Source organism: Stegostoma tigrinum, chromosome 31, assembly GCF_030684315.1.
Source record: "Stegostoma tigrinum isolate sSteTig4 chromosome 31, sSteTig4.hap1, whole genome shotgun sequence".
Classification (NCBI taxonomy): Eukaryota; Metazoa; Chordata; class Chondrichthyes; order Orectolobiformes; family Stegostomatidae; genus Stegostoma; species Stegostoma tigrinum.
In genome coordinates, this window is record NC_081384.1 from 15,508,098 (window position 1) to 15,535,062 (window position 26,965).

A 26,965-nucleotide genomic window follows, 5' to 3' on the forward strand; every position below is an offset into this window, starting at 1 on the left:
TCAGAGTCAGGCTTTGCATACCGTACGCATTGCAATACATGTTCTGGAACGTATTCCCCATCTATTATGCTTGTCTGAGACCTATCCAATAATACAAGAGCAACTCCTGACATCCTCAGAATGCAATCTCCTCAGATCTTTCACCCTCATCAAGATAAAACAAAAGTTGCTCAGTCTTGTTATCTGTCCTCACAAATAAACTGTATGCTTAACACAATGTTGTAATGTCAGCACATAAACTGTCAACAGAATTTTCAAGTTATATTTCAGAGGCCATACGTACTTATATTCTATTACTTAATACTTTATATATTTTCTTGGAAACGATCAAAATTCTGTTAGCAGACCAGTGCAGAAGTGATTTCAGCTGTTTTACGTGATATTCCAGGAAAAGCAAAGCACTCACTTGAGAAGTGATGTAAGCGCCTTTTCCACTGTGTAGCTTTTCTCTGCATATTTTAACACTCTATTCCCAGCCAGGAAAATTAAGTTTGTTTTGTTCTTCTTTCCTTTATCGGTTCCTAAAATTTTAATGACCTGAGAAATAGGCCAAAACATACAGATTATCAGAGCTACAATCAGATCAGCAAAAATAAGGCTGGCCATCTTTAGATTTGATGAGTTGAAAGATATCATCGGTTCTGGCAGGTAGGGGTTGAGGATTATGTAGCTGCATTGGCATGTTACACCAAACACAGTTACAAGCAATATAGAAGGGGCAATATAGAAGGGGCCCTAGTCAATAGCTAATAAACACTTAAAAACAAGAATACTGCTGGAAATCTTGAGTAAGAATATATAGAATGTTGTAAATACTCAGCAGATCAGACAGCATCTGTCAAGAGGAAAACATCAACTCCATCAACAAACACATTCGCTCCAAATCAATCTACCATCCTTTGAGAAAAAGAACAGGAAATGACATCACCAACCCAAGGAAACCTAAACAGATAAATAGAAAGCGGGAGGTAACACCAGCGCTTCGTCGGAGGCTCACTGATGATGTTACCTAGAATGGTGATGAAACGTCTGAAAACCAATCTTCCAGCTCAGCGAGCAAACTCACATCCAGAACCTCAACCTGAGCTACAAATCTTCTCAAAACTCACTAGAGGAAAACACAGTTAACCTTTCAGGTTGATGACTTTTCACCAGGCCTGTTCTTGACTTGAGACATTAACTCCATTTCACTATCCACAAATGCTCACTAGCCTGCTCAGTTTTTAAATGCAATTATGTTTTTATTTCAAATTATATTAAATGTACAGCATGTTTAAAAAATTGCATAGAAATTTGACAATAAAATATATACCTAATTAGTATGGCTAAAAAGAAATCTATTTAGAGGAGAAAAGAGTACTTGAGTTTGGAAAGGTTCTTTTTTTTGGATGGAAGGTTAAATTTATGAGTCCTTGTTATGATAACTTCCTCGGCTTGTGCATTCCACAGTTACAACAGCCTCAAATCGATACGGTCAGTATTTACAGAAAATTTAGTCGTGAATTTAGAAAAAAACAAGTGAGCAAGTTATTATTGGTATTATGAGATCAGCGCAGCACCAGTAGTAAATCAGAGCCTTTCCCAGTATATAGATTCAGTGAGCTGAGAGCCAGAGTTTGGGATGATAATTTTGGTACTAATACAGGCAACTGGGTTACTAGATTATGAGACTGGCAATTCATGAAAATAACATTCTCTTACAATAAAGGTAGCAAAGAGGAATAATTTATGAATCCTATTCACTTGAAACTATTCCCTTATTCTGGAAGAATGATGAGAAATTAAATTAAAAGATCTGAACTTAAAAAGTGCAAGCACATGCAAATTAATTTGCTCCTTCCTGTCTCCAAATAGTTCCTAGTCCATAATTTAGTGAAAGCAAATGGAAACATCAACATTTTCTCACCTGTAAATGACTGAGATTCGAGACGTGTGTTCCACAGCACATATTTGCATCAATTCCTACAATGTCGATAATTCGGACTGGGCCAGCATGATCATCTGGTAAACCCCGACTCCTCACCTACAAAACAAACCTTTTCTACTGCCACCAGTAAAAGTATAAGAACTAAATATTCTACATCATTTTCAACAGATTAGATCTCCCAAGGCATTACACAAAAGATATTGTGAAACCCGGAGCACATATTCTAACTTCTGTCATCATTCAGTCATAGCCAAAACATGAAGACTTAGAGAAGCAATGCCCCAGATTTTGCAGTTGTAATGATAGCAAAAGTGAGAGCATTTGACTCTGAGAAATGGCAGCAATGTCAGGCATCAACTCATGCCCAAAACCATATAACATGTGTACACTTCCATTTCATTATGCTATTACTATGGTTGTGAGAGCCCTCAAAAAAGTTAGATCTTGTTGAAAAGCTGTAACTAAGCTTTTTTTAAAAATTGGCATTAATTACTTTATAACAATCTTCCTGGACCTGAAACCCATTTTATATTGCAAAATGTAAAATTTCTCCCAAGAAAAATAGTAATTGCTGGAAAAGCTCAGCAGGTCTGGCAACATCTGTTAACAAGAAATCAAAGTTAACATTTTGGATTGAGTGACCCTTCCGCAGATTCGCAAAGTTCTCCAGTCCATGATTAAAAAAACAATCCACAGACTTAAGACAATAACTTCTTTAGGTTTGCACCTTCAGCATCTAGCTTAAACCCATGTGTATGCCACAATCGTTGTTTGTTTTCTATAAAGTTATTAAAAAGTGTATGGGGAAGCTTGCTTACTCCATCTTGGTTTCTAGAAATACTCTTAATGTGATGATTGTCTGCTTAGCCCAACACTACTGTTATTGAACACCAAAGACTCCCTACAACTGGAATAAAATTGACATTGACAAAAATGAAATTTGCATCACAGAGCTCATTAAACCTCTGCGAGCTGCTTTCTTTGAGATCAACAAACAGCACGGCTACATCGCTGCTGAAAGCAAAATCTACCTCAATATTTCACACAACTATCCAAGGTTATACATACTACTCAACCTATTAAAACTGAAAGATATAGGCTTCAGAGAGAAGAGTATTTTTTATGACTACTTAACTTGCACTTTACAAAACTGTTTACAAGAATACAAATAACTTTGCTTTTTCCTCTTCATGTCTTCTTAGTTTAATTAAAAAAGGAGGGCATTTCAGAAGCAACACCAGGCACATGTTAAAATGAGCTGTCAAACTCGTGAAGTTACTTAGAGTCATAGAGCCGTAGAGATATACAGCACGGAAACAGCCCCTTCAGTCCCACTCGTCCATGACGACCAGACATCCGAAATAAATAGAGTCCCATTTGCCAGCATTTGGCCCATATCCCTCTAAACCTTTCCTTTTCATATAGCCATCCAGATGCCTTTCACATGTTGTATGTCCACCAGCCGCCAACACACACACACACACGCCGCCGCCTCCACCTCCACCACCTTCTGAGTGAACAAGTTGCCCCTTAAATGGCTTTTAAGCCTCTCCCCTCTCACCCTAAACCTATGCCGTCTCTTTTAGAAATCTCCCACCCCAGGAAAAAGACACTGACTATTTACCCTATCCATGTTCCTCATGATTTTATAAACCTCCATAAAGTCACCTCTCAGCCTCTGACACTCCAGGGAAAATAGTCCCAGGCTCTTCAGCCTCTCCCTACAGCTCAAACCCTCCAACCCTGGCCACATCCTTGTAAATTGCTTCTGAACCCTTTCAAGAATCAGAACATCCCACTTGAATGCCAAACAGCAGGTGCAGCATGTGGCAGCACAGAGCAATCATTTAACATTGGATCAGATTGAAACTCTGCAGTCTTGTCGAATTCAGTTGTAAGTAGTGGTGGGACAAGTAACCAGCTAAATGGAGTAGGACACACTATAAAATATGCATATCCACATTAACAGATGACCTCAGCACATTAGAACAAAAGGCTAACATCAGTGGCCAGAAGTGTCAAGTGGATGATCTCTCTCAGCTCCGACTGAGGTCCTCAGCATCACTGGACTTTATCCAACTTTCTTCACCCATGTGATATCAATAAGTGGCTGAAGGCATTAGATAGTTCAAAGGCTATGGACCCTGACAACTGTAATGATGCTGAAAACGTATGACCAGAACTGCCTGCATCCTGGTCTAGTTGGTGCAGGACCGCTAATACTAGTATCTCCTGGCAATGTGCGAAATTGTGCAGGTGCACTCTGTACACAGAAAGCAGGATAAAACCAACCTGGCCTGATATGGTCCCAATCTACTCTCAGCCATCAGTCAAATTGTAGAAGGCATTTTTGACCACACAATCAAGCAACACTTACTCAGCAAGAACTCACAAGATTGACACTCAATTTGGGAACAGCCAGGGCCATTCAGGTGCTGGCCTCATTACAGTCTTAAGAACAAAAGAACTTAACTCAAGGTAGATTTGACCAAGCATAGCATCAAGAAGTTCTAGCAAAACTGCAGTTAATGGCAAGAGAAGGAAAATTCTCCAACAGTTGGAGTCACACAACACAAAGGAAAATAGTTGTGGTTGTTGGAGGTCAATCCAACTCAGTACATTTCTGCAGGAACTCCTCTGAGGGATGGCTAGACACAATCATTTTCAGTGGCTTGATCAATTGCATAAGGCCAGAAAGAAATCAGGATGTTCACTGACGATTACACTAGTAATGTTTCCAACTCTTTAGATACTGAAGCAGTCCATGTCAGTATGTAGTGGGACCTGGACACCATGCACATTTGTGCTGACAAGTGCCAGGCAATGACCAAGAGAGAATCAAACCATCTACCCTAGACATTCCATGGCAGTACCATCACTATCAATAACCTGGGGATTACCACTGATCAGAAACTGAAGTGGGGTAGCCATACAAATATTTTGGCTATAAGAGTAGGTATAAATGTGTGAATTTTGTAGCTAGTAACTTATATACTGACTTCCACAGCTTCTGCAGCACTGATATAGCACAAATCTGAAGTGTAAAAGAATAATGTCTACTTGTACAGCTTCAACAACACTCAAGAAGTTCAACATCATCCAATTCAACATATCCTGCTTGACTGGCACCTCCTCCACCATCTCTAATATTCTCTCTGTCTACTACCAGCAGTGTGCTGCCATCTACAAGATGCACTGCAGCAACTCAGCCAAGGTTCCTTAGACCACACCTTTCAACCCCACAACCTTTACCACATAGAATGACAAAGGTAACGGCATGGAAACACCACTACTCACAAGATGCGCTCCAGGATACGCATCTTCCTGATTTGGAACTATATTGCCATTTTTTTGATGTCAATGTATCAAAATTACAGAACTCACTTTCCTGTTAGCACATTGGATGTAGGCACTACACGTGGACTGCAGCAGTTTATGAAGGCAGCTAACTAACTCCTTCTCAAGGGTTTGGGAAAAAAAAATGCTAGCCTATTCAGTGACAAGATACCTTACAGAAGAATTTTTTAAAAGCTATTCAATTATTTACATGAATCCCATCCTTAGAACAGATAGACATTCAACATAGCTTGAATTTGGAAATGGAGTGAATCCCATATATCTGGCTTGCTATAAACAATCACTCTCCTTCAGAAAAAAAAACACAGAACAAACTGATTTCAAACTACTACTTTAGCTTAGGGTGGTTAATGTTTATAAAACACAAAAAAAAATCAAATCTCGTGATGCATTCTCCTCTCTCAAACTCTACTGCCACTGTTCACACATTAATGTTACTTGGTATTTCTGGTACAGATTTGTCACAGTGGAGTCTGGATGCTTTGGTAACACAAGGGAAGACTAAAAACTAAAACACTGAAGAGGCACTGCACTTCCACCAATATATGCCTGTGGTAAATGGGAATCTTCAATATAGAAGACCCAAGCAAAATTTCAGGTTTGTAATATTTCTAATTTATGATCTTCATACTTCTGGGAATGATTCTGTGGCACGGTGGCTCAGTGGTTAGCCCTGCTGCCTCACAGCACCAAGGACCCGGGTACGATTCCACCCTCAGGTGACTATCTGTGTGGGAGTTGGCACATTCTTCCCGTGTCTGCATGAGTTTCCTCCAGGTGCTCCGGTTTCCACCCACAGTTGAAAGATGTGCAGGTTAGGTGGATTGGCCATGCTAAATTACCCCATAGTGTTCAGAGATGTCAAGATTAGGTGTGTTACAGGGGGATGGGTCTGGATGGGATGCTCTTTGGGTCGGTTTGGACACGTTGGGCTGAACTGCCTGTTTCTACACTGTAAAGATTCTAAATAAATAAACCCTAAAAAAAATAGAAATAGCAAATGCAGCAAAATCAAGTCTGCAAGAAAATAGCATTAATGACCATAAAGTACATATTCTCTTCTCTGAAGTTCCAAGTCTCAGAGCAACAAAACGTTGCTTTATTAATAGCGCTCTCAGACACAAGATAAAATCTCTAAAACAGCTGCATCAGAACTGGTGCCATAACCCTTAGTCCGTCTTTAGATGTAAGAATTAGTATTATCACAGCAAGACAACCAGAGATAACAATAAACTCTGTGGCCCAACACCTTATCTTTGGCAAAAAAACTCAAACAAACAGCCAAACTGGAAGCTTATCAAGAGCTGTAATACAATCTTGGTGTCATGTGCTGTTTTACAGCTCTTTGGGCATGATTGCTTTAGTTTAACATATTACCGGAGCCTGAACGACAATTCTGTAATAGACTCCAACCCAAGCATTAATCTAAATTAATTTAACTGAAGTTTTCCTCTCCCTTATTGCTTGTCAATAATAGACCTTGCTCTCAGAAAACTCACAAAATCTAAAAGTACTAAAAGCTAAATAATACAAAAAATGCAGATTTACATCACTTCTAGATCCTAAACGGCATGCTGAATTGACTGAATCTAACTGACTGTGCTTCCACGGTACTCATTTGTTATGGGTGCATCCTGACCTTTAATGAACTAAATCATTCATTGACCATCTGTACTTATTGGTCAGTTTAACAGTTTCAAGTCAATCCAGTTTTAGTCAGTATCTCATCCTCATATACCAAAAGATACTGTTGTCAAAGATGGGGTCTTCACAAGAAAAGTACATTTTGCCTAATTATTATTTAAATCTGCCACAATAGTTGTTGTACAAGCTAGAAATCTGCTTGAAGCCCAAGAGGCAACTTTGATTCTGATGGTAATGGAGTTGGGCTATGCTAGGGGAAAAGAGAAAAATCATGAACGACAACGGGAAGATACTATGTGTCCCAACACACTCATCACACTACCTTACATCAGGAACACATTTGAAGTGACCACAACACTCTTAAAACCACTGGGCATCAGAGTAGCACACAAACCCACATCAACCTTTTGCCAACTGCTCACCTGAACCAAAGACCCACTACCCACCATGGACAGTTCCAATGTCATATACAAGATTCCCTGAAGAGACTGAGACAAACGCTACATTGGACAAACAGGAAGGAAATTAACCACAAGGGTACATGAACATCAGCTGGCACCAAAAAGACATGACCAATACTCATTCATCCCTATCCAGGTGGATAGGGAAAACCACCAATTCAATCAGGACAACACTAGGATCCTGGGATAAACAAGCCAGACAGAAGCACGGGAATTCCTAGAAGCCTGATAGTCTACTAAGAAGGCCATGAATAAACACATAGAGCTCGACCACATATACACTCCACTGTGAAGGAAAACCATAAGCGAGGTAATCCAGCCCGACGGACACCAGAGTTCAAATAACAGGCAGGAAAACACAATGGCGCTTCATCAGAGGTTGCACTGATGATGTTACCCAGCAGGATAATGAAACATCTGTAGAACAACGAACCAGCTCAGTGAGCCAACCAACCACAACATCCACAACCTGAGCTACAAATCTACTCCAAAACCTTATAGGGTATTTGTTCCTGATCGTCAATTAGTGTTCCTGACTGAAAAGTTCAAGGAAGGGCAGGATTGAGCTACACTGCATTACTTTACAGAATAGCTTCCCAATACTACTGCCTAGATCCACATGGCAAATGAAGACTTCTACTTGGGCATCTTTGGATCCAAAACCCAGTTATTAGGCTGCACACTCCGGATAGCAGAGACAAAGCTAGAGGGTGCCAGGGAAGGTGAGCAAATAATCAAAATTTAAAACAACATGTCCCTCGATCTGAATTTACCTTTTCTACCTCTGGGTCATCAACAGATACAACTCGTACATTGACAGGAATATGCTCCCTGATTTTCTCATTTACTGTATTTTCCAGAGCTTCAACCTGCTCACCCATCACAGAAGGTGTGTCCAGTTCAATGAAACTACGTTGACGGCCCAGTTCCCTGAAAAATAAATTATAACAAAGTCCCAAATCACTAATTATGTCCAGTATGACATTCAACGCTGGAAAGTTAACAACATTTTGTCAGTTATTTCCAAAATTATTGGAATTTTTTTTTTACACATTATATAAATTGTGAAGAACACAGACCAGCTTTTGATTACAGATACATCATACAGAAGATAACTAAATTAACAGAAAACAAATGCAAAGTTTAACAAAATCTTCTGAACTAGTTTTGATTGAGTGAATGGGTGGAGAGGAATTTTTCAGAGTTTTATTTTATCTTATGGGCCTGGGTTTTTGTCTCTCCAGGAAAATGCGTGGGTGTAGGGATTTGGAAATTTCTAGCTATGATGCTCCAGACACCATGCTATGGGACAGTATTAATAGATCAAATTGTCTATTCCTGCCCATTTTTTCCACCGGGTTTAATACTTGAAAACCTATCAGCAAGCAAAATACCTTCATGAGTAGAAATTCTTGAAAACTACTCCCAGGAAGGTATTATTTCTCAAAGGGGAAATATATTTTTCCAAGTCTTTGAACCACATCCTGATTAGATTGTAAAAATATCCTTGAGAGTTATTTTTCAAAGAATTGACAGTCATCAGTCTGATAAATATCAGTGCTGGGAAATATGACAATGTTCCCTTTGGGCCCAGTGTTAATATTAAACAGTCACAAATTGGGTACAGTGCAGATAAGATTGAAAATACTTGCTGTCTCAACTCAATTGACACCCTAACAAAAAAGTAACATTTTATTCCAATGGTTTGTGTTAGGTTCAAGCAGCACCACAGAAAATGCTGGGAATGCTCAACAGATCAGGCAGCATCCATGAAGAGTGTCAACTTTTCAGGTCTAGGGCCTATCATTAGAAGAAGAAATTAACGTTTAGTTCTTAAGCCTTTGTACAATTCTCACTTAAAACAGAGCTCCCTGTACCATTACTGCACCTCAGATAGATGGGGCATAATTACCACGAGAGGCATTATTAAATAGCTACCCATAAATTATAACAGTAGTCTAAGTTTCATCTATAATAAAGGCCTGTGCGAACCTCACATTGATTATTGCTGAAATAAAAAATATACAACTTGAAAAGATACAGGTTCAGAAACCAAGGACTTACAACAGTGTCATTTCATAGGTTAGTTAAGCAGTTGAAAAAAACGCTCCAGTGATCAAAGCTACTTTCTCAGGAGAAAAGATTGACATGAGTCATGATTCAAGTCTATAAATAATGAAGGGCCTTAAGTAATTGGACGCAAAGGGGTTATTTGACTTGATTACTGAGCACAAGGCTGGAGAACAAGGAAAAAAAAACTTGCCAATACCAGAAAAGTGGAAATTTCAGTCAAACTTGTAAAGAGGTAAGAAAGACAATATTCTATTAACACTGGAAATACTCAGTCGATCTGGCAGTTGAGACAGTTATGACTCTTCTGAAGAAAAATCAAAAGTCTAATTCAATAGAATAAGAATGGAAAGATATTTTGGCCCTCATTTGATTTATTCAGGGAAGTTGGAGAAGCAAGTTGTTGTTCCTCAAAATAGAGGATCAATAAATGGTGTACAAAAGAACCCATGATAAAATCAGTCACTGACTCCAGTTGGAACGATAGGTGCAATGTTCTTTTCTCATTCTACCCATAACAGAACATTAATTAATAATTATTTAACAATGCAATCTGAAGGAAAGAACAAATGTAATCAGGAAGTGATTCTCTACATAGAATATAACTATGCATAATTTATGCTTACCATGAAGTAGTTTTGAAACCAAACAACAAATCTGCTATGGCTGTAATTAAATGTTGCCCTGAAACAAAATGCAATAAAAAAAACTTATTCTCAAGTAAAAGTGCCAGACCTAATTTAATGCAAAAATGAAAACCAAAATAAAGAAAGTTTTTTCAGAAATTAGAAACCTTCTTCATTGAAAGTATCAGATATTTAATAGGATCTTAAAAAAAAGGCTGCAAAATGGATAGGGTAAATGTTTTCCAGTGTAATTATTGAGAACAGTCCGCACGAGACATCCACTCAGACTCTGTCAACAAGCACAGGTTAGAGGGGTTGGGTAAGTTGGGATTTCAATTCCCTCAGAAAGCTAGGAGGCCAATTAAGACAAAGAAGTGACTGGCTGGCCAATTGGTGCCACAACCATGATCTTTACTTTCACCTACATTGAATCTCATAACCATTGGTCAGTCTCAAGTCCAACTGGGGAAGAGAGGGGCTGTGATCATGCCCTGGAGGAAGCCTGGAACTTGGGAACTCCAAAATTCAGTCTCCACTACTCCCTTACACTGATAGCATCATTTGAGATCCCCAACAGGCCCACCCTGAAACATCAACATTACTTCATTCCCTATATAGATAAAGGCAATCCAATAGATTCCTGTCAACAAAAAGAAAAGAATTGGGCTGAACAGCTACAAGCTTTCTGCATTTTATCTAGTTAACATAACAATACATGTGATGGGAGCAGAATACTTTCTATAAGTGTATGCTGTAAGCAATACAGCGTCGTGGAACGTCAATATTGAAGACATTTTCAGTCCAACTCTACGTATAAACTTCAAAAATAGTTAAATCTATCCAAGAAAATTGCATTTTTAATTTAATTGAATAATTTAACAACTCCTGTTGAGATTCAATTTATAACTGATCAAAGTGTGACAAGAGCCCAAACTCTAGCATCTAGGGCTTACCTCTAGGGTCCTTACCAATTTTTGTAAATGAGCTTCCCTTTGACAAAATGCGATCTTCAGAGCAGGAAGATGGGAGGATGCTCCCACTGCTTTCAAGCAGTAAAGTAAGCAGCTTATTTTTGAGCAACCCAAAACATCCTAAAAATTCAATGAAAGTTCATATCGAGTACCTGAATGTTGTTGCATGTGGTCAAATCGTCTTTCCCAGTCAATCTTCACCTGAACCTTAGATAAAGGCTCCAAGGATGACTGCACAAAGTGAACAGCCTCTGGTCCATGTCTTGTTACTCGTAACACAGGGATGCCATTTATAAACCCACGGTCATCTGGCTTTAAGAAATAAATTGCATGAAGTTTTCAAAAGATTATTTTCATTGCTTTTTAAGCACAGGCAAAACTTCAATTCCAGTAATAATTAAAGCATTTCCAATATTCAATACCAAATGAGAGTTGGTTTATCATGTCAATCTTTCTACATTACTGCAGTCTCTACAGACCAACCTCGAACATGGTTGATTGGTCTATTTGGCTCCAATAGCAGGGCAGAATTGGTATGTGCTTGCCAGAAACCAGATTGTCTAACGCGCTAGCCAGTATTCCTATTACTGTTCCTACATCATTCCATTCCAATAAAGGGGTTCGGAATCTTTAATTGGAACTATCAACCCAAATGGCTCCTTATCAAATTCGCATAAAGTCTGACTTCGACTTTTAACCCATTTATTATAAGATGTTAATTAGCATTGTGTTGTGTTCTGTGGAACCAATCACTACCAGTTAATGACTGAGGTAGAACACTCCAACTAATCCTCCTTTCTGTATGGAGTCTAAGGCCCTTGTTCAACAGTGGTAAAGGGTGGACCAGCAGTGAGCCTTAACAACAAAAGACATCTGTCTGAACAAAAAGGTATAGTTTATTTACAATAGTTACATTGTTTAGATATAATTCATAAAGACTATCAAGAGTCAGAAATAACATGTTTGACAACCTCAGGATCTCAAGCTAGACTCTCAATTCTCCTTCCAAGAATGTATGACATCAGACTGCGTGGAGCTTTCTGCAGTCTCCAATATGAGCCATTTGATCATACAACATCTCCCCATAATTTTTTTTGCTCCCTTGTTAACATTAATACATTCCAGATTTAAAACTTTTACATTTACCACCAGGCTTCTCCCCCAGTACGTCTACGATTTCACAAATCTAGGTGGTGTGATGGTTTCACACCTGTTGCAGAGAGTGTTCTCTTTAGACTTGAAAGAATGACAAGTCTTCAGTTTGAGGACTGTTGACCCTGATTCTGATCATCTGTAAATAATTTCTCCACTGGAAGATCTTTTAAACCTTAGATGTCTTTCGCAAAGTATGGAATTCCTACTAATCCCAACGCCATATTGGGAGTACCCTTAAACTTTCCTGAATTTGCTGTGCAGAAGAACATTTCCTGCTAAAATCAGTCATTGCCCCATAGCATCATCTGAGGTATCTTTAAGCTCATGAATGGCCATTATGGAAGACAGTTGTTCAGTGGAATCAACTATGTTCTTCCTTGCAGTATCCTGAATTTTTAGACCAAGCAATTTCTTATTTTTGCCAACAAATCTATAGTTGTTGGTTTGGCTTCCATTTGTTCCATGCAGCTCATCTGCATTTTGCAACAAAAATTTGAACAATCTGCTGAAAATATGTGAAGTACACAAACTATTTACTTCAACCTGCTGATTTGGTTGGACATCTTAATTCACTGTCCACGGATGTCTTCTGGGTGAATTAGATAGTTTCCTATCCTCATGACATGACCTTATGGAATGCATCCTTGGATATTAATGTGACTACAGAGACAGGTTATAAGGTTTTACAGGACCGGTTATAATTTTCCAAGTATCACTGCATTCTGAATAAGTCCCGGAGGATCAGAAAACGATCAATGTAGCACCCTTAACTGTATAGGAAGACAGCCAAAAAATGCTAATGATAGGCCAGTTAGTTTAATATGTGTCATTGGGAAAATGTAAGAGTCTATTATAAAAGGACACAATAGCAGTGCACTTAAGAATACTTAGTATAATCGAGCAGAGTCACCATGATTTCATAAAGGGGAAATTGTGCCTGACAAATTCTTTGAGGAGGTAACCAGCAGAATAGAGAAAGGTGAACTGGTAATTGTAAAATATTTGCATTTCCAAATGGCACCAGGCACTTGACAATGTTCTGTGCATTAGCCTCCTTAAAATAAGAATCCACGATGTTGAGAGTAGTACGTTAACTTCGATAATGGGTTAGCCAAGTATTTGGTGGGGGGGAGCGAGCGAGAGAGCGAAGAGATAAAGAGGCATTTTCAGGATGGCAACCGCTAAATAGTGAAGTGCCACAGGTATCGGTGCTGGGGCCACAAACATTTACAACATATATGAATGATTTAGGGGACCTGAACATACCATTCCCAAGTTTGCAGATGACACAAAAACAGGTGGGAAGACAAATAACAAGTCTGCAGTGATACAGACAAGTTCTTGGCAAGAACTTGGCAGATGGGGTAATAATTTGGAAAATGTGAGATCATGCACTTTGACAGAAAGAACAGGAAAAGCTAAATACAATGAAGAAAGCTGCAACATAGTTTTAAAGTCCTCATGCAAAAAAAGGCTAACTTTCAATTTCAGCAAGAATAGTGAAGACAAATGGAATATTTGCCTTCAATTCAAAGGAAACAGAGTATTAAAATATGGATGTCTTGTCAAAACTACACAAGACACCAGTTAGAATACGTTGAACAGTGGTGGAGGATGAACAACTCGTGAGTCTTAAAAAAATGGTACTTGTCTTAACAACATGATGTTGTTTATTGCATGATAGCAATAGGTGAAAGTTACATTGGCTGGTTGGACATCACTATCAAGATTATCAGGAGCCAGAAATGACACACTGGATCCCATTGGCATCTCAAACTAGATTCTTTATTCTTTCCCAAGACTGCATGACATCATCAGATTGGGTGAAGCTTAACGCAGGTTAATGTTAACATTCACCTTTCTAGAACCATTACCTTAATGAACAACCTGAAACTGGTGTATTTTCATAAAATCAGAGATTTATGGTACATTGCGTAATTGCTGGTCAAAAACAACTGCCTAACTATTTAACCACTGAACTGCTACAGTAGTCATGTCAACCCTACAAAATATGACAACACTTCCAAGTTGGTTCCAGCAATTGGTGGTGCTGTAGGCAATGTAACGCTACATGTACACTTTTATGCCCATCTTTCAAAAGGCAATTATTAAAAGTGAAAATAAAATTTATTAAGGACAAGATCAAGAAGCAGTTATGCTAAGCAACATCGGGCCTTCACCCAACATTCTATCATTTCAACAACATGAGATTACAATTATGCTACTGCACCACAAACTTCAAAATTAGTTTAAAGCTCCCCACAAGACAGGTTCATTCCTGCCACTCTTAAATCACTAATTTCACTGCAGTTAAAGTGTCACTTTCACAAGCTACAAAAGGTAGTGTTAATAGAGCCACGATGATGTCTTAATTTAAGTTTAATCATAAAAAAGGATCAGGGAGGAGATTTGCATATATTTTACTTCAAAATGGCCTGAGTTTTAAATCTCGTTTTCTTCCTCTTCTGGGAGGTCATAAAAATTGTTTGGGGCTTGTTGCTGCTGATAATATTTATGTTGTGATTGATAAGGGATCAGAATTGTGGGGTACAGACTCCAAGGACCAGACTGGTTTGTTTTGTCTGTCATCTTTCATACGTATCACTGCAAATCACTTTGAACAAATGGCTCTCAAATCGGAAAAAATCTGAACAATTTGAGGTAAGGAGCTGGCCTTATATATCAGCAACATGAGCAACTGCCAAGGTACTTAGCAAGACTGAATGAGACACTGGTGGTCAGAGACGCGCTGTGTCCTACACTTCCCCTGCGTCACTGCCTCCAGTCCTCTCTCTCAGCTCTTTTTCTCTCCAGCTGAGTGCTTCAGGTTCCTACCAGGGATAGATAGTCTTTGCAGTAAGAAGTAGACAGATCCATCTCACTGATATCTGTAAGCAAATAGTCATTTTTAAGTATGTCATTGAACTATATTTTACATGTACTGTATAATAATTTAGATGGATGGGAAGACTGTCTTTCATTATTAAATACATTTTAGAAAGTTGCCGTTCAACTAAATAGATCTGAGAACCTACCTTAAACCATCCAATTCTTTAAAAACACTACAACTAGTGCAGTAATTGCAAGGGGTATCAGAAAAAGTTGCACACACACAATCAGCCTACACTGTGGCATCTCTCGCCAAGATGGTAGGTGCACATCATTCAGCAGCAAAAACTAGCACTGAACTTAGAAGCATTCGACACTGCACCTGCACAGGCAGAAAGTGCACTCACTCTGATTCCCAAGTACAGCACAAGTAAACACAATCCTTTGAGAAACAGACCACTGACCTGTCCACCTCCCTCTGGAAACAGTAAAGTGTCCTCAAGAATCACGTTAAAACCTTTCAGAGTTTCTTTTTTCCCAGTGATTTTCAACTCTGCTGGAACACATGATACCACCAGGGTTTCAAACTGAAATATAATGCATCATACAAATAAATCACAAACTGCAAGAAAAATCAAGAGAAACAGGACTGCTGTATTATATTGCCAAGACATGCATTTAAAGTTATTAACAAAATAAAGGTAAACATTTGCTCCAGTGAAAAGACTGAAGTAAGTACAGAAATTTCTAGAAATACAAAACAGGTCACTCACCATTTGTAAAAAGGCTGGTTACGATACTTAAGACATCAGACAATCCAACACACATTTGGCTCAGAGATAACAGGCATTTTTGTAAGATTAGAAGAAAGATTCTATTCTCTACTGATCCCAAAGGTAGCTTGTTGAGTTACACATCAACAGTTGCTGAAGGTCTATCTACGCATGATCGACACACTCGGAACTACCCAATGCCTGCTGACCTTTCTGAGCATAGATAACTGAACGGTGCAAACTAGCACACTTCAAGATCCCAGACTAGATGCTGTGGTACACACATTAAAGCATGGGACAACGGTCTGAAAACCTAGATGTAGAAAAGCTACAAAAGTACTCCTGCCAAAGCACATCAAGGAGCTGGAAAAATTGACTGTATGCTTGACACAAAATTCATATTGTAAATATAACATCTAGTTGTAGATACAAGAATTCAGAATGCTAAACACTATACTGATTGTAACTGTTGTACTGAACTTTACAAAATAAGTTAAATTTTGACATCATATAATGTTTGAAAAAAACATTGTAAAAGAAAAGGGGCAGGGACACAGAACTACAAGAGGCAGAGGGCGTTTTGGGCCAATAACTGCTTCATTTGCAGCCAATGTCACCACTGGATGACCACAAAAAAGCCAAAATTCTCCCACAGGTATATACATAACCGAACAGCACAGACAAGGGCCCTCATGGCAGACTGGTACAAAAAGTGAAGTCACATGGTATGAGGGGTGAACTGGCAAGATGGATACAGAACTGGCTTAGTCATAAGAGACAGAGGACAGCGGCGGAAGGATGCTTTTCAGAATGGAGGGCCGTGACTAGTGGCATTCCACAGGGATCAGTGCTGGGGCCTCTGCTGCTCGTGGTCTATTTAAATGATTTGGGAAAACATAGCTGGTCTAATTAGTAAGTTTGCAGACAATACCAAGATTGGTGGAGTTGCAGATGGTGAGGAGAACTGTCAGAGGATACCATATGATTTACATCAGCTGGGAGGCATGGGCAGAAAAATGGCAGATGAAGTTTAAACCAGACAAATGTTGGAAGGTCATGTACAGGTGGAAATTATACAGTGAATGGCAGAACCCTGAGGCGTATTGATATCCAGAGGGATCTGAGTGTGCTGATCCACAGAGCACTGCAGGTGGTAGCACAGGTAGATAAGGCAGTAAAAAAAGGCGTATGACATGCTCGCCTTCAGTGGAAGGGGATTGACAAGTTAAGCTGCAGCTTGATAGAACTTTAGTTTGTCTGCATACAGTTCTGATCAGAACACCACCAGAGGGTTGTAGATGCTTTGGAGAAGGTACAGAGAAGGTTTACCAGGCTGCTCCTTGGCTTGGGGGATTTTAGCTATGGAGAAATTTTCGATAGACTGGGTTTGCTTTTACTGGAACACAGGTGGTTAACGGACAACCTGATAGAAGTCTATAAGATTGTGAATGGCACGGATACAGTGGAAAGTATGGATGGAGGGTTCAATTACTAGGGGACACAGGTTGAAAGTACAAGGTGGGAGGGTAGGGGAAGTTTAAAAAGAGGTGCGCTAGGCATGTTTCTCACACAAAGGGTGGAGAGTGCCAGAAACAGCCACGAAGTGGTGGCAGCAGATACAACAGCTGCATTCAAGAAGCACCTGGATGAAGACATGAACAGAAAGGGAATAAGTCCATAGGATAGAACCCATAGAATCCCTAGTGTGGATACAGGCCCTTCAGTCCAACAAGTTCATGCTGACCCTCAGAGCATTCCACTCAGTCTCCTTTCCTGTAACCACACATCCCTGAAAATTACGGGCAATTTAGCATGGCTAATCCACCTAGCCTGCACATCTTTGAACTGTAGGACGAACCCGGAGGAAACCCATGCAGACATGGGGGCAGTTGCCTGAGGGAAAATTGAACCCAGGCTCCTGGTGCTGTGTGGCAGCATTGCTAACCATTCAGCCCAGGGATATGGATTCTGTAAGTGAAGAAGGTTTTAATATGGAAGCGCAAAATGTGTCAGTGCAGGCTTGGAAGGCCGAATTCCTGTTTCTGCGCTTAATAGTTCTTTGTTCTTTATATCATTTAGAAATCACAACACTTTTTACATTCAATAACACAATGCCACTTTGTCAGCACAGACACCACCACCTGGCTGATTTAACTGAGCCTATAAAAACTATAATGATTATTTTAAATCATAAATATTTTGACACAGTGACAGTGAAGAAGTAGTGTTACAGTTCCTAGACAGGATGATGTGTGACTTTGAGATGAACTTGCATGTACTGGTGTTCCCATGTATCTGCTACTCTAATCCTTCGAGTGCTGGAAGTCAGGGTTGGAAGGGGGGGGAATGGGATGAGGGGAGGGGGGGGGGTGAGGGGAGGGGGGGGTGAGGGGAGGGGGGGGACGGGGGGGGAAGGGGGACGGGGGGGGGGAAGGGGGGGGGAAGGGGGACGGGGGGGGGGAAGGGGGACGGGGGGGGGGAAGGGGGACGGGGGGGGGAAGGGGGGCGAAGGGGACGGGGGGGGGCGAAGGGGACGGGGGGGGGCGAAGGGGACGGGGGGGGGCGAAGGGGACGGGGGGGGGCGAAGGGGACGGGGGGGGGGCGAAGGGGACGGGGGGGGGGCGAAGGGGACGGGGGGGGGCGAAGGGGACGGGGGGGGGCGAAGGGGACGGGGGGGGAAGGGGGACGGGGGGGGGGGAAGGGGGACGGGGGGGGGGAAGGGGGACGGGGGGGGGGAAGGGGGACGGGGGGGGGGAAGGGGGACGGGGGGGGGGAAGGGGGACGGGGGGGGGAAGGGGGACGGGGGGGGGAAGGGGGACGGGGGGGGAAGGGGGACGGGGGGGGGAAGGGGGACGGGGGGGGGAAGGGGGGACGGGGGGGGGGACGGGGGGGACGGGGGGGGCGAAGGGGACGGGGGGGGGGCGAAGGGGACGGGGGGGGGGCGAAGGGGAGAGGGGACGGGGGGGGGGAAGGGGAGAGGGGACGGGGGGGGGGAAGGGGAGAGGGGACGGGGGGGGGCGAAGGGGAGAGGGGACGGGGGGGGGCGAAGGGGAGAGGGGACGGGGGGGGGGAAGGGGGACGGGGGGGGAAGGGGGACGGGGGGGGGAAGGGGGACGGGGGGGGGGAAGGGGGACGGGGGGGGGGGGAAGGGGGACGGGGGGGGGAAGGGGGACGGGGGGGGGAAGGGGGACGGGGGGGGGGGGGAAGGGGGACGGGGGGGGGGGAGGGGGACGGGGGGGGAAGGGGGACGGGGGGGGGGAAGGGGGACGGGGGGGGGGGGGAAGGGGGACGGGGGGGGGGGAAGGGGGACGGGGGGGGGGGGAAGGGGGACGGGGGGGGGGGGAAGGGGGACGGGGGGGGGGGAAGGGGGACGGGGGGGGGGGGAAGGGGGACGGGGGGGGGGAAGGGGGACGGGGGGGGGGGGGAGGGGGACGGGGGGGGGGAGGGGGGACGGGGGGGGGGGGGGACGGGGGGGGAAGGGGACGGGGGGGGGGAAGGGGGACGGGGGGGGGGGGGGGGGGAAGGGGGACGGGGGGGGGGGGGGAAGGGGGACGGGGGGGGGGAGGGGGACGGGGGGGGGAGGGGGACGGGGGGGGGGGGAAGGGGGACCGGGGGGGGGGGGAAGGGGGACGGGGGGGGACGGGGGACGGGGGGGGGGCGAAGGGGACGGGGGGGGCGAAGGGGAGAGGGGACGGGGGGGGGAAGGGGAGAGGGGACGGGGGGGGGAAGGGGAGAGGGGACGGGGGGGGGAAGGGGAGAGGGGACGGGGGGGGGGAAGGGGAGAGGGGACGGGGGGGGGGAAGGGGAGAGGGGACGGGGGGGGGGAAGGGGAGAGGGGACGGGGGGGGAAGGGGGACGGGGGGGGGAAGGGGGACGGGGGGGGACGGGGGGCGGGGGAAGGGGGACGGGGGGCGGGGGAAGGGGGACGGGGGGGGAGAAGGGGGGGGAGGGGGACGGGGGGGGGAGGGGGGACGGGGGGGGGGAGGGGGACGGGGGGGGAGAAGGGGGGGGAGGGGGGACGGGGGGGGGAGGGGGGACGGGGGGGGGAGGGGGACGGGGGGGGAAGGGGGACGGGGGGGGAAGGGGGACGGGGGGGGGAAGGGGGACGGGGGGGGGAGATGGAAGGGGACGGGGGGGAGGGACGGGGGGGAGGAGGGGACGGGGGGGGAGGAGGGGACGGGGGGGAGGAGGGGACGGGGGGGAGGAGGGACGGGGGGGAGGAGGGGACGGGGGGGAGGAGGGGACGGGGGGGAGGAGGGGACGGGGGGGAGGAGGGGAGGGGGGGGAGGAGGGGAGGGGGGGGAGGAGGGGACGGGGGGGAGGAGGGGACGGGGGGGAGGAGGGGACGGGGGGGAGGAGGGGAGGGGGGGGGGAGGAGGGGACGGGGGGGGAGGAGGGGGACGGGGGGGGAGGAGGGGACGGGGGGGGAGGAGGGGACGGGGGGGAGGAGGGGACGGGGGGGAGGAGGGGACGGGGGGGAGGAGGGGACGGGGGGGGAGGAGGGGACGGGGGGGGAGGAGGGGACGGGGGGGGAGGAGGGGACGGGGGGGAGGAGGGGACGGGGGGGGAGGAGGGGACGGGGGGGGAGGAGGGGACGGGGGGGGAGGAGGGGACGGGGGGGAGGAGGGGACGGGGGGGGAGGAGGGGACGGGGGGGGAGGAGGGGACGGGGGGGGAGGAGGGGACGGGGGGGGAGGGGGAGACGGGGGGGGAGGGGGACGGGGGGGGGAGGGGGACGGGGGGGGGAGGGGGACGGGGGGGGGGGAGGGGGACGGGGGGGGGAGGGGGACGGGGGGGAGGGGGACGGGGGGGGAGGGGACGGGGGGGAGGGGACGGGGGGGGAGGGGACGGGGGGGGAGGGACGGGGGGGGAGGGGACGGGGGGGGAGGGGACGGGGGGGGAGGGGGACGGGGGGGGAGGGGGACGGGGGGGGAGGGGGGGGGAGGGGGGGGGTGCGGGGGAGTGGGTGGGGGGATGGGGGTGGGGGGAGGGAGGGGGATGGGGGCTGGGGGGAGGGAGGGGATGGGGGCTGGGGGGAGGGAGGGGATGGGGGCTGGGGGGAGGGAGGGGATGGGGGCTGGGGGGAGGGAGGGATGGGGGCTGGGGGGAGGAGGGAGGGGATGTGGGGGGAGGAGGGGATGGGGGCTGGGGGGAGGGAGGGGATGTGGGGGGAGGGAGGGGGGGGATGTGGGGAGAGGGAGGGGATGGGGAGGGAGGGGAGAGGGAGGGAGGGGAGAGGGAGGGGAGAGGGAGGGGAGAGGGAGGGGAGGGGAGGGGGAGGGGAGGGGGGGAGGGGAGGGGGGAGGGGAGGGGAGGGGGGAGGGGAGGGGGGAGGGGATGGGGGAGGGGGAGGGGGAGGGGGGAGGGGGAGGGGGAGGGGGGGAGGGGGAGGGGGAGGGGGGAGGGGGGAGGGGGAGGGGGGAGGGGGGAGGGGGGGGGAAGGGGGGGAGGGGGGAGGGGGGAGGGGGGGGGAGGGGGACCGGGGGGGGGGGGGGAAGGGGGACCGGGGGGGGGGAAGGGGGACCGGGGGGGGGGGGGGGGAGGGAGGGGGACCGGGGGGGAAGGGGGTCCGGGGGGGGGGGGGGGGGGAAGGGGGACCGGGGGGGGGGGGGGGAGGGGGACCGGGGGGGGGGGAAGGGGGACGGGGGACGGGGGGGGGGGGGGGAAGGGGGACGGGGGGGGGGGGGAAGGGGGACCGGGGGGGGGGGAGGGGAAGGGGGACCGGGGGGGGGGGGAGGGGGAAGGGGGACGGGGAGAAGGGGGGGGGGGAAGGGGGACGGGGACGGGGGGGACGGGGACGGGGGGGGAAGGGGACGGGGGGGGGAAGGGGGACGGGGGGGGGAAGGGGGACGGGGGGGGGGAGATGGAAGGGGACGGAGGGAGGGGACGGGAGGGAGGGGACGGGGAGGGAGGGGACGGGGAGGGAGGGGACGGGGAGGGAGGGGACGGGGAGGGAGGGGACGGGGGGGGAGGGACGGGGGGGGGAGGGGACGGGGGGGGGAGGGGACGGGGGGGGGAGGGGACGGGGGGGGAGGGACGGGGGGGGAGGGGACGGGGGGGGAGGGGACGGGGGGGGGAGGGGACGGGGGGGGAGGGGACGGGGGGGAGGGGACGGGGGGGGGAGGGGACGGGGGGGGAGGGGACGGGGGGGAGGGGACGGGGGGGAGGGACGGGGGGGGGAGGAGGGGACGGGGGGGGAGGGGACGGGGGGGGGAGGGGACGGGAGGGAGGGGACGGGAGGGAGGGGACGGGAGGGAGGGGACGGGGGGGAGGGGACGGGGGGGAGGGGACGGGGGGGGAGGGACGGGGGGGAGGGGACGGGGGGGAGGGGACGGGGGGGAGGGGGACGGGGGGAGGGAGGGGTGGGGGTGGGGGGGGGAGGGGTGGGGGTGCGGGGGGAGTGGGTGGGGGGATGGGGGGTGGGGGGAGGGAGGGGGATGGGGGCTGGGGGGAGGGAGGGGATGGGGGCTGGGGGGAGGGAGGGGATGGGGGCTGGGGGGGGGGAGGGAGGGGATGTGGGGGGAGGGAGGGGGGGATGTGGGGGAGAGGGAGGGGATGGGGAGGGAGGGGAGAGGGAGGGAGGGGAGAGGGAGGGGAGAGGGAGGGGAGAGGGAGGGGAGAGGGAGGGGAGAGGGAGGGGGAGAGGGAGGGAGGAGAGGAGGGGAGAGGGAGGGGAGAGGAGGGGAGAGGGAGGGGAGAGGGAGGGGAGAGGGAGGGGAGAGGAGGGGAGAGGGAGGGGAGAGGGAGGGGAGAGGGAGGGGAGAGGGGAGGGGAGAGGGGAGGGGAGAGGGGAGGGGAGAGGGGAGGGGAGAGGGGAGGGGAGAGGGGAGGGGAGAGGGGAGGGGAGGAGGGGAGGGGGAGAGGGAGAGGGGAGAGGGGAGGGGAGGGGAGAGGGGAGGAGGAGGGGAGAGGGGAGGGGAGGGGAGGGGGAGGGAGGGGGGAGGGGAGGGGGGAGGGGAGGGGGGAGGGGAGGGGGGAGGGGAGGGGGGAGGGGATGGGGGAGGGGATGGGGGAGGGGATGGGGAAGGGGGAGGGGATGGGGAGGGGATGGGGGAGGGGGAGGGGATGGGGGAGGGGGAGGGGGAGCGGGGAGGGGGGAGCGGGGAGCGGGGAGGGGGGGAGCGGGGAGCGGGGAGGGGGGGAGCGGGGAGCGGGGAGGGGGGGAGCGGGGAGGGGGGAGCGGGGAGGGGGGAGCGGGGAGGGGGGAGGGGGGGAGGGGGGGGGAGGGGGGAGGGGGGGAGGGGAGAGGGGGAGGGGAGAGGGGGGGATGGGGGCTGGGGGGAGGGAGGGGATGGGGGCTGGGGGGAGGGAGGGGATGGGGGCTGGGGGGAGGGAGGGGATGGGGGCTGGGGGGAGGGAGGGAGGGGATGTGGGGGGAGGGAGGGGGATGGGGGCTGGGGGGAGGGAGGGGATGGGGGCTGGGGGGAGGGAGGGGATGTGGGGGGAGGGAGGGGGGGGATGTGGGGGGGAGGGAGGGGGGGGATGTGGGGGGGAGGGAGGGGATGGGGAGGGAGGGGAGAGGGAGGGAGGGGAGAGGAGGGAGGGGAGAGGGAGGGAGGGGAGAGGGAGGGAGGGGAGAGGGAGGGGAGAGGGAGGGGAGAGGGAGGGGAGAGGGAGGGGAGGGGGAGGGGAGGGGGAGGGGAGGGGGAGGGGGGAGGGGAGGGGGGAGGGGAGGGGGGAGGGGAGGGGGGAGGGGAGGGGGGAGGGGAGGGGGGAGGGGAGGGGAGGGGGGAGGGGATGGGGGAGGGGGAGGGGGAGGGGGAGGGGGGAGGGGGAGGGGGGAGGGGGGAGGGGGGGGGAAGGGGGGAGGGGGGAGGGGGGGGAAGGGGGACCAGGGGGGGGGGGGGAAGGGGGACCAGGGGGGGGGGGGAAGGGGGACCGGGGGGGGGGGGGGAGGGGGACCGGGGGGGGGGGGAGGGGGACCGGGGGGAAGGGGGACCGGGGGGGGGGGGGGGGGAAGGGGGACCGGGGGGGGGGGGGAGGGGGACCGGGGGGGGGGGGGGGAAGGGGGACCGGGGGGGGGGGGGGGAGGGGGACCGGAAGGGGGACGGGGGACGGGGGGGGGGGGGGGGAAGGGGGACGGGGGGGGGGGGGGGAAGGGGGACCGGGGGGGGGGGGGGGGAAGGGGGACGGGGGGGGGAAGGGGGACGGGGGGGGGAAGGGGGACGGGGGGGGGGGAGATGGAAGGGGACGGGAGGGAGGGGACGGGAGGGAGGGGACGGGGAGGGAGGGGACGGGGAGGGAGGGGACGGGGAGGGAGGGGACGGGGGGGGAGGGGACGGGGGGGGGAGGGGACGGGGGGGGAGGGGACGGGGGGGGAGGGGACGGGGGGGGGGAGGGGACGGGGGGGGAGGGGGACGGGGGGGGGAGGGGACGGGGGGGGAGGGGACGGGGGGGGAGGGGACGGGGGGGGAGGGGACGGGGGGGGAGGGGACGGGGGGGGGAGGGGACGGGGGGGGGAGGGGACGGGGGGGGAGGAGGGGACGGGGGGGGAGGAGGGGACGGGGGGGGGGGAGGAGGGGACGGGGGGGGGAGGGAGGGGACGGGGGGGGGAGGGGACGGGGGGGGAGGGGACGGGAGGGAGGGGACGGGAGGGAGGGGACGGGAGGGAGGGGACGGGAGGGAGGGGGACGGGGGGGGGAGGGGACGGGGGGGGAGGGGACGGGGGGGGGAGGGGACGGGGGGGGGAGGGGACGGGGGGGGGGGGGGAGGGGACGGGGGGGAGGGGGAAGGGGGGAGGGAGGGGTGGGGGTGGGGGGGGGAGGGGTGGGGGTGCGGGGGGAGTGGGTGGGGGGATGGGGGTGGGGGGGTTGGGGGGATGGGGGGTATGGGGGGGGATGGGGGGGGATGGGGGGGGATGGGGGGGGATGGGGGGGATGGGGGGGGATGGGGGGGGGGATGGGGGGGCGGGGGGGGGGATGGGGGGGCTGGGGGGGATGGGGACGGGGGGGGGGCGGGGGGGGGGACGGGGGGGGGGACGGGGGGGGGACGGGGGGGGGACGGGGGGGGGGACGGGGGGGGGACGGGACGGGGGGGGACGGGGGGGGGGAGGACGGGGACGGGGGGGGGGACGGGGGGGGGGGACGGGGGGGGGGGACGGGGGGGGGGGGGAGGACGGGGACGGGGGGGGGACGGAAGGGGGACGGGGGGGGGAAGGGGGGGGAAGGGGGACGGGGACGGCACGGGGGAAGGGGGACGGCACGGGGGAAGGGGGACGGGACGGGGGAAGGGAAGGGGGACGGGGACGGGGACGGGGGGAAGGGGGACGGGGACGGGGGGGGGAAGGGGGACGGGGACGGGGGGGGAAGGGGGACGGGGACGGGGGGGGGGAAGGGGGACGGGGACGGGGGGGGGAAGGGGGACGGGGACGGGGGGCGGAAGGGGACGGGGGGGGAAGGGGACGGGGGGGGAAGGGGACGGGGGGGAAGGGGACGGGGGGGGAAGGGGACGGGGGGGGGAATGGGACGGGGACGGGGGGGGGGGGGAAGGGGACGGGGACAGGGGGGGAAGGGGACGGGGGGGGGGAAGGGTGGAGACGGGGGGAGGGGTGGAGACGGGGGGAGGGTGGAGACGGGGGGAGGGGTGGAGACGGGGGGAGGGGTGGGGGTGTGAGGGGGGGAGGGGTGGGGGTGGGGGGGGAGGGGAGGGGGGGGAGGGGTGGGGAGAGGGGGGGAGGGGGTGAGGGGGAGGGGGGGAGGGGTGAGGGGGAGGGGGGGAGGGGTGGGGGGAGGGGTGGGGGTGGCGGGGGAGTGGTGGGGGTGGGGGGGAGTGGTGGGGGTGGGGGGGGGAGGGGTGGGGGTGGGAGGGAGGGGGTGGGGGGAGGGGTGGGGGTGGGGGGGGAGGGGTGGGGGGGGTGGGGGGAGTTGGTGGGGGGATGGGGGGGGGAGTTGGTGGGGGGATGGGGGGGGGAGTGGGTGGGGGGATGGGGGGGGAGTGGGTGGGGGGATGGGGGGGAGGGGATGGGGAGGGAGGGGAGAGGGAGGGGATGGGAGGGGATGGGGAGGGAGGGGAGAGGGAGGGGATGGGGAGGGAGGGGAGAGGGAGGGGATGGGGAGGGAGGGGATGGGGAGGGAGGGGAGAGGGAGGGGGGGGGAGAGGAGGGGGGGGGAGAGGGAGGGGGGGGGGAGAGGGAGGGGGGGGGGAGAGGGAGGGGGGGGGAGAGGGAGGGGGGGGGAGAGGGAGGGGGGGGGAGAGGGAGGGGGGGGGAGAGGGAGGGGGGGGGGAGAGGGAGGGGGGGGGGAGAGGGAGGGGGGGGGGAGAGGGAGGGGGGGGGAGAGGGAGGGGGGGGGAGAGGGAGGGGGGGGGAGAGGGAGGGGGGGGGGAGAGGGAGGGGGGGGGGGAGAGGGAGGGGGGGGGGAGAGGGAGGGGGGGGGAGAGAAGGGGATGGGGAGGGAGGGGATGGGGAGGGAGGGGATGGGGAGGGAGGGGAGAGGGAGGGGATGGGGAGGGAGGGGAGAGGGAGGGGATGGGGAGGGAGGGGAGAGGGAGGGGATGGGGAGGGAGGGGAGAGGGAGGGGAGAGGGAGGGGATGGGGAGGGAGGGGAGAGGGAGGGGATGGGGAAGGAGGGGAGAGGGAGGGGAGGGGAGGGGGAGGGGAGGGGGGAGGGGGAGGGGGGAGGGGAGGGGGAGGGGGAGGGGGGAGGGGGGAGGGGGGATGGGGAGGGGAGAGGGAGGGGAGAGGGGGAGGGGAGGGGGAGGGGAGGGGGAGGGGAGAGGGAGGGGAGGGGGAGGGGAGAGGGAGGGGAGAGGGAGGGGAGAGGGAGGGGAGAGGGAGGGGAGAGGGAGGGGAGAGGGAGGGGAGAGGGAGGGGAGAGGGAGGGAGGGGAGAGGGAGGGGAGAGGGAGGGAGGGGGATGGGGAGGGAGGGGATGGGGAGGGAGGGGATGGGGAGGGAGGGGATGGGGAGGGAGGGGAGAGGGAGGGGAGAGGAGGGGAGAGGGAGGGGAGGGAGGGGAGAGGGAGGGGAGGGAGGGGAGAGGGAGGGGAGGGAGGGGAGAGGGAGGGGAGAGGGAGGAGAGGGAGGGGAGAGGGAGGGGAGGGGATGGGGAGGGAGGAGGGTGGGATGGGGAGGGAGGGGATGGGGAGGGAGGGGATGATGGGAGGGAGGGGATGGGGAGGGAGGGGATGGGGAGGGAGGGAGGAGGGAGGGGAGAG

At 53.2% G+C, this 26,965-nt stretch overlaps 2 protein-coding genes and 2 pseudogenes across 3 annotated transcripts in view; all 4 read right to left on the reverse strand.

Moving 5' to 3' along the window:
* aarsd1 (alanyl-tRNA synthetase domain containing 1) overlaps positions 1 to 26,965 on the reverse strand; it is a 76,012-nt gene that overhangs the window by 10,021 nt on the left and 39,026 nt on the right. For both annotated transcript variants that reach the window (XM_048560393.2, XM_059638812.1), the window contains 6 exons: positions 15,505 to 15,627; positions 11,209 to 11,368; positions 10,086 to 10,143; positions 8,163 to 8,319; positions 1,907 to 2,023; positions 407 to 537 (listed from right to left, as the gene is read on the reverse strand). In XM_048560393.2, coding sequence (XP_048416350.1) covers positions 407 to 537; positions 1,907 to 2,023; positions 8,163 to 8,319; positions 10,086 to 10,143; positions 11,209 to 11,368; positions 15,505 to 15,627 — 746 coding nt within the window. The remainder of the gene's footprint in view (positions 1 to 406; positions 538 to 1,906; positions 2,024 to 8,162; positions 8,320 to 10,085; positions 10,144 to 11,208; positions 11,369 to 15,504; positions 15,628 to 26,965) is intronic.
* LOC132206142 (basic proline-rich protein-like) lies at positions 16,427 to 20,181 on the reverse strand (the record flags this gene model as incomplete). The annotated part of the gene is made up of 3 exons (XM_059638839.1): positions 16,427 to 16,513; positions 18,465 to 19,471; positions 19,629 to 20,181. Coding segments are annotated over 3 exons (1,647 nt in total), but the record flags the coding sequence as incomplete, so codon positions are not given.
* LOC132206140 (basic proline-rich protein-like) lies at positions 20,254 to 22,896 on the reverse strand (annotated as a pseudogene).
* On the reverse strand, positions 23,271 to 24,969 carry LOC132206143 (basic proline-rich protein-like; annotated as a pseudogene).